The 7,655-nt window shown below is 39.2% G+C and overlaps 1 protein-coding gene across 1 annotated transcript; it reads right to left on the bottom strand.

Moving 5' to 3' along the window:
• Positions 1–1,214: 1,214 nt before the first annotated feature.
• Positions 1,215–7,655, bottom strand: LOC103756421 (ovalbumin-related protein X). The gene is made up of 7 exons (XM_018076883.3): positions 7,482–7,655; positions 6,818–6,865; positions 5,347–5,475; positions 4,526–4,643; positions 3,618–3,760; positions 3,147–3,302; positions 1,215–1,616 (listed from the first exon to the last, which is right to left on the bottom strand). The coding sequence occupies exons 1-7, from the start codon at positions 7,647–7,649 to the stop codon at positions 1,215–1,217; spliced, it is 1,164 nt and encodes a 387-aa protein (XP_017932372.1). The 5' UTR covers positions 7,650–7,655.

Here is a 7,655-nt window from a genome sequence, read left to right as displayed (position 1 = left end):
ATGACAAGCATCTGTGACTTTCTTTTATTATATTAACAAAAAAATCAATTGTATGCATCAAACTCAATAATGTATGATTAGAATGAAAACAGGTAATAGTATTGAGCCAATATATCCATATTTGGAGATGGCAATAGACACACAGGAACAAAAGACAGAGAATATTAGTATTATCATGTGTTTCTTAAGAACAAGAGATGTAGCCTTGAATTATCATGGGAATGAAGAAGCCCAGCTGCATTCATGGAATAATAATGTACTTGAATTTTGAACAGTTGAGAGCTTTCCAGGGACTAATTGAAGTGTACTAGCTAAGCAAGACCAACAGAGATGGGATTATTTTAAAAGCTGTGTTTTTTCATAAAATTCCTTGTGGAAAAATCACTTTCTTTAGCACCACTTGCAGTATTTTTCACAAAAATCAAAATACTCTCAAATTTTAAGTTCTTCAGGTGTTTTAAGCAAGAATTCAGCTCTTTTGCCTGGTAGTTCTGAGTCCTGGATAATCTGGATCATCCAGATATCCATGTTTAAGGCTTCAAATCTACACACTGTGAGAAGGCACCTAGGTACGTTAGATCTCCTTGCACTCTCCATCACTTTGGAGAACCTCTGAAAGAAATTCTGAATTATGTGAAGTACTCATGGTGAGAGGACAACTCTGGTGATAATGTACACCATTTCCCAACAGCTAAATAAAAAAAATAAAATTTACATAGGCACCAATTAATAACCTGCATAGCAGAGTCTTATCCACAAGCATCTCCTCCAGACAAGAGATCTCAAGGACTGTGTTTCAGGAACAATAACATGGGTTTGTCAGCAGGATGCTACCAGGGGATGGGATGAACACAGCCCATGTCTTTCTATGTAATGGACTCCCAAAGATTATCCCATTCATATCTGCAACTAGTTCCTTGAATGAAAATCGCTTGACCCCTTCCTGGCTTGTGAGAGTCTCTAGTCTTAGTGGGCTCAGTCTTTGCTTAGCTCAAGCAACGCTGAAAACAGTCCGAGAAGGGACACAAATAAGCATGCTTGCTACTGTTTCCTCACCTGCAGGTATCTCTTTGCTATGGGAGTTTCCTTCATGGGCATCTTAGATGAGCCTTTCCACTTGGAGAAAATGTTGAAGAGATTATACTACAATATTAGAGTAAGGGGGGGGCTGTTTCTGAGGGGAAGGCAAGCATTGTTTCCAACTCATTCTTTCTCTAGGGTGAACAATATCTACCAAAGAAGAGGATCATGTTGCTTGGATTGTGTCTGATCAAGAAAAGGAATGGGTGGTCAGCCCTAAACTCTTCAAACTCAGAGGATGCTTGAGTTTCTCCTGTCACAACAGTTGAGCCAGTCACCTCAGTGCCCTCCTCAGTGACTTCCATATAAGCCTCATGAATGGCCTCAGATATCTTCAGGCTCTCTGCTGAAGAGATGCCAGAGAGATTGGCCGAGGGGCTGAACAGGTCGGTCATACCCAAGGCTGTTAAGACAGATGTGAGGTTATATTTTTCCTCAATCTTCATGCGCGGGAGGTACACTTTCACCCTCTTCTGCTCCATCACACTGGGACTGGTCCACTCTGTAAGTTTATCAAAGCTGATTTTGTTCTCGAGCTGCAAAGAGAGGCAGGGAATTAAATGCCTGGGATGCAAATGCAAATTCTTCATTTCAGACAAGGCTAACATAAAAAAACCCAACCAACCAGAGTGGTTCTTACAGTCATCCTATTGACATCCTTCTCCACTACTCCCTGTGTCACTGTCCTTTTATTCAGTTCTTTATCAACTTGACACATCCCCTCTTGTCCAATTAATCTTACGTCTCATAAAGCACAACCCAACAATTTCACAGCCTAGCAAATTAGTCAGCCTGTGAAAGAGATTGCAAAAAAACAGACCATAAAAATTTACCTACAGTTGATAGTGCCTAACAAATGCAAACTCTTCTACATCTTTAATAATTCTATTTTATAATTCAAAAGTATTGCTGAAATAAGAGTAATTGTTCATATAATGCAGACTGCATTGCTTTTTCCCTTTCTTGGGTACAGATAGGTAAATTTTAACACATTGATAACTTTATTTTAAGTGATTGAATCAAATTAATTTTTCAAGTTTTGTTTCTCCCTTCCATCTGTCCGATTTTTTTCCTCTTTGCTGTTAGCATTCTGCATTCACTCAGGTCTTTGGCTTCATTTTCTTCCAAGACAAAGAAAAAGGTTTCATTTCCTGTTGCACAGGCAGTAGATTATATTTGTATTCTTGCCTCACTGCATTCTGGTCGCACTTTTCTCTTTTTTTCTTAAAAGTACAAAACTATTTCTTTTACTAGTTTTGATGAATCTGGAAAAAACTGATTCAACCTAACTAAAAATAGTTTTGACATTTTCTTTTACTTTCTATGTCATTCTCATGTTCTGTCCCTTTATGTTCATGGATTATTTCTGTGGTTGATATTCATCCAATTAGACTCAAGTCTCTTTCCTGCTCGATGCATAATTTCCAAATATCTTCCATGCATTTCCTTTCCATCTCCATGCTTAAGACTCTCTGAGGTCTTAACTGAAGAAGTGGTTTTGATCAGTTTGTTCAGCTTGATTGGTTTCACAATTTCAAAATCAAGAATATTTTATAAAGATCATGCTTTATCTAACTTCGTTTTTCATTCCATGATGACATAATCGCAGCAATTTTTGAAAGCAGTCCACTTATGATGTTGATGAGAATTTTATTTTAAAAAACTCATCAGTGATTCCTTCAAAGAATGTCTAATTCTCAACAATTTTAGCAATGTTTCCTCAACAGTTTACAGCCAGGGGAGGAGTGGGGGGGGGGATGGTATGTGTGTGAAATTACCTCAATTTAAAAAAAAAATAAAATCTGGCATATATACATCCTCTTTTTTGGGGCTACAGCAGCACTACGCTGCCTTACCTTCCTTTTATAAAACTAAATTCAGTGTTCTCCTAAGAGGCCAGTCTCTGCCTGAGCACCTGGTAGCACCTGGGTGGCTTTTCTGCTCCCCTGCCAGCCCAGTACAGCCATGGTGTGGGCAACTGGGACGTAAAGGGACAGCAAAAAATCTGATAGAAGCCAAGCCCCACTGAAGTGATAACTCTTCTGCTTCCCCTACCAGGGTTATACCTGTTCCAGACCAGAGATGTCATCAGGCAACAGCACCAACAGGCTGAGCTCTCCACTGGTATATGGAAGCTCCAGGATCTTCATTTTCTCTGCAGCCACTCTTCCTATATTGAAGGTACTATTCTGAAACATCATTTGCACAGGTTTGCTCTCTTGCTGCAAAAACAGAAATGTGAGATGATGTGACTGGGGAGCAATGTTTTTCTTTGGTCAGTCAAATGTACAAGCCCTTTGAAAGAGACAGAGTTTGATCTTCAAGTTTGTTGCCTTTAAAGAAGAGCTGTGTCTCCATTTTCCTCTCATCTGCTGTGTGCTCTGGTCAGACACAGATCTTGCAAATCTGACGGTGAGGGGCCCAGCTAAATCACTTGGCCGACGACAAAAGAATGTTGTCTTTACATCACCCAGCCCACTGTTTGTGCAAGCCAATAGCCTGTCTCCCTGGTCAGAAGCTGTGTCTGTGCCCCCCACCTTTGTGACACTGAAGGGCACTTCCCGAGTGTCGTCTTCTTTAAACGCGCTCTTCCATATCCCCTTGAAGTAAATGGCATTCACAAGGACCAGCACAGTATGGAGATCAACAGAGCCTGGTTCAAGCAAATCTTGGATACGTCCTTTAAAAAAGAAGCAGGGCATAGAGTGGTAAGTTTCATAGCAGTAATCTTGCATTTTAGATGTCAGTCAACACGCTGCTGCTTGACTTGACTTTCTCTTCTTCAAAGGTGTGCACATGGATTTCAGGTTCATGAGGATGATTTAATACACTGAAAATTGGCACATGGCCAGACATTTCTTCAAGAAGACAGGTAGGTTCAAGAGTGTTATAGATCCTCAAGGATATTTCTAACCAGTGATTTGGAAAAAAAAGATTTGTATAGAAAAGAAGGGAACGGAGATGGAAGCAGCAATATAGATTTTCTCTTTCTCGCTGTATTTCCTTCTCACAATTTACTCTTGGTTTTTCCTCCACCTTAACATGATGAACATATACCAGCTTCTGAATCATTCATTTCCCACCATCAGCTTAGTGTGCATTACTTTCTGTCCTGGAAGCCCACTTCTTACCCATACAGCATATCCTTCTATAATTATGCCCATATTCTAGAGAAACCGGGACTAATCTTGGGTAAGTTAAGCTCTCCAGACACAGAAAGCATGCATATAAAGTTTGCATATCCTGGCATCTCTGCCTTTGCCGGATATGTTTAAAACACACTGTCACTGGCACACAGGTGCAATAGAGTCATCACTTTCCACAGGAAATATCCACTAATGGAGACAGGAGGAGGAAATTTCTCCTCTAATGTTTAGTCTTTCCAGAAGCTGTTAAAATACAGTTGTCAGAGGGAAATATATTTCATAATCTTGTGTGACTTTACCATTTGTCTGATTTTTCACCCAGGAATTAATGCGCTGTCTGGCTTGATTTGATGCTGTTTTGAAGTTGACCATTTCCAGACCAGCCCTGTACAGTTTCTTCACACATTTTACATAGATCTGTAAAGACATCAATTGTAGACAACAAAATAGTCATTTTTTAAAAAAACAGTATGAAAGTGAAATAAAATGTGGCTAATAGAATTTTTATAGTGATATAGAAAAATTCTTCGAGTCCAATACATTTTCAGATCTGAAATTTCTGTTACTCGATCAGTTAAGAGTATATATTAAAAATGTTTAAATATTTTCTGGAAGAAAGTCTGATCTAAATTCCCTATTTTAAGGTTCATTTCAGACTGTTTTATTATCTTTGTGTCTACTTTCTTTTTTAAAAAATTTTTCCCTTATTTTTAAGATAAGAAGTTTCTTTTATTTTGAATATTTTTTATCTTTTCTTTTGAAAATATGAAAGAAAGATTTTGACACTTTCAGAAGTTGTTTTTGAGGTGAGGCTTTCAAGTGAAGAAATATGCCAGTCAAATTATTTCTTGGGAAAAAAAAAAACAAACAACCAGTGGGGGGCAAGTGGGGAGTGGGGAATTACATTACCAAATAATTTTGTTTATTAGTCCATTCATTTTTGAATAGGGCCATATTTTTTGCCTCAAATTGCTTTCCATTCAGACTATTGCCAGGGAAGCAGTAAAGGGAGAAGCCATGTAAATCCACACCAGTGGGCACCGTTGGATTAACAGATCACCTACTCTGGCCAGTCCTCCTGATTACAGGTTTACACAGAGTTTAGTAAGAAATCACTCACCGGTAGGATTGCACTTGTCTTTTCAGCATAGAGTCTGTTGGCAATGTGGAGTGAATAATTGGCTTTCGGTGCAGTGATATCAGAGAGAATTTCTTTAAACAGAAAGTGGATATTCACAGATTTGCCACACTGAGTTGTTGATAAGAAGATAAAAAAGTAGAGGGTTATTTTACTAGAAAGAGGATTATTTATAACCTCCAAATAACATTTGAAAACACACAGTGTTTGAAGATTTGCAAATGAATGTATAATACAGTCTAAGAGTTCCATGGGAGGCATGTTCAGTATATTAGCAACTAATGATTTACAATTCACTCATAGCATATGAAGGCACTCATTCTAGATGATAACAAGCAGAAAACCTCACTGATGCATCTGAAACCATACAGCTCAGGAATGAGGTGGCAAAATGAAAAATGCTGGTGTCAGTTATTGCAATTGGTGACTTGTCATAGAGAGCCTCTAATTGACAGCTGGTGCTTGCATTTTTATGGCAGCTTTCTGCAGAAGCTGCAGGTGGAAGAGAGCTAGATAGGAAGGGAATCAGGAAGTGTCTCATAGCGTAGAGAAAAAATGGGTCAACTGTCTAATGTGCCAAGAATGGTGTTCTAGGTGACACAGGCTAAAAGCATGTAAGAAAACTGCACAATGATAAACAGTAGCTGGGACTTTATTTTATGAGAATAATTGTGTTGAACTGCTCCTTTTCAAATGCTTAACTAGTCCCTAAATACTCTAGCTAATAACACCTTTATTTAAAAAAAAGAAAAAAAAAGGAAAGTCTTGCTCTTTTTAAGTCCCACCTTGTGCTTTGGATCCCAAGTGAGTGGGAACAGGCCAGGCTCCATGGCTTGTGTTATCTTTACAGAGGTAGCAGATTAACACGGAAGAAAGCATACAGGTGGTAGCACGGTATTGGGAAGCCTCATGGTACTCTTGGGATAGCAGTGACAACTGGAGGCTGGAAAAGTCCCTGTAGCTTTTTTAAGAGTGTGGTTACGTTCCATCCTTTGAGAATTCTGAGCTCTTTTCTGCTGAAGTATCTTCCTGTCCCACTTTGGAGTCTCAGCTGCAAGTCTGCCTGCTGTACCCTGGCTCCAGGTGCTGAGTCGCTTTCTAATACTGTCCCCCACCAGCACCTGCTGGTGTGCAGAAGCTCATTTACACAAGAAGGTAGCCTGATGCCCAAAGTATCCTATCTGGTCCTGTCACTTGTTCTGGTGCAAATATGTACAGCCTGTCTTCTTTTTCTAGTCTTTTTGTTTGTGTGTTTGTTTATTTGCTTGGTGTTTGTTTTGCTGCTGTTGTTCTTTGGATTTTGGTGGTTTGTTCCATTATTTTTTTAATTTACATCTCTCAAATTAAGAAAATTACAAAGGAAGGTGTTGAACCTACTAAAAGCACAATCAGAACAGTCTATTCTCAGGAGAAAAGTGTGAAAGAGAAATTAATGTACCTTAGATTTCTGTACCTTGGTCTGGATACTTCCAAGTCCCGCAATTTTGTCAAAATGAAGAACCTGCAATTGAAAGTAGAAACTAGGTATGTAAAGTCCACTGACAGTCACTGATGTTTGTGTTAAAACTGTAGGTTTTGACTAACCAGGTCTGCTTAGCATATAGATGAACTGAGAAATTTCATGTGAGCTTTAAACCAGGTGCCACACTGAATATTTGTGACTATGATGTTCAGCTTGGATCTCTTCCAGTTAATGGCATTCAGTCTATAAATCAGCTACAAACTTAGTGCACTGTATTTATAACTGCGACTCTTGTTTTCTGAATGTTTAATCTTTTGTATGTTTCAAGTTGTCCTTCCCGCCCAGGAGGAATCAGGCCTATGAGAAAATATAAGCTGAAATAAGAGACCTACCTTAGCCATTCTCCAAGACTGCACTTTCTTAACGAAAACCAAAGGTTGCTCTTGCCCTTCATGGGGAAATACATTTGTAAGCGAAAACTCAGCTCTATATTCAAACCTAACAGTTTGGAACGCCATTCTTTTTCTAGGTAGGTTTGAATCCAGTGCCAAAGGTGACTATGTGACTTGCTCCCCTCAACTGGAGTCACACAGATGTAATCTGCTGCCTTTTTGAATGGGATCAAAGAGAGTTTGTACCCATTTATGCAACTTACCTTCTCCATCTGATACTCAGTGTTACCTCTTGCTCCCAGATAGACCATGGCCAAGGCTGCCATCATGCTCAGGGGGCAATAAAAGATGTTGTCATTGGCATGGTGAACTCTCAGCTCTTTGAATACATCAAAACAAAATTCTGCATTGGCTGCACTGATGGAGCCCATTGTGAA

The sequence above is a fragment of the Manacus vitellinus genome, unplaced genomic scaffold (genome assembly GCF_001715985.3).
Source record: "Manacus vitellinus isolate BGI_N305 unplaced genomic scaffold, ASM171598v3 scaffold_33_pilon, whole genome shotgun sequence".
NCBI lineage: Eukaryota > Metazoa > Chordata > Aves > Passeriformes > Pipridae > Manacus > Manacus vitellinus.
The sequence above is the reverse complement of the archived record's forward strand: the minus strand, read 5'-3'. Positions and strand labels throughout refer to the sequence as shown.

Coding starts and splice junctions, on each gene's coding strand:
- LOC103756421 (XM_018076883.3), bottom strand. CDS start 7,649: ATGGGCTCCATCAGTGCAGCCAATGCAGAATTTTGTTTTGATGTATTC. Junction 6,866..7,481: donor CTGAGTATCAGATGGAGAAG/GTAAGTTGCATA, acceptor TTTCAATTGCAG/GTTCTTCATTTTGACAAAAT. Junction 3,761..4,525: donor GGTGAAAAATCAGACAAATG/GTAAAGTCACAC, acceptor TCTTTTTTAAAG/GACGTATCCAAGATTTGCTT.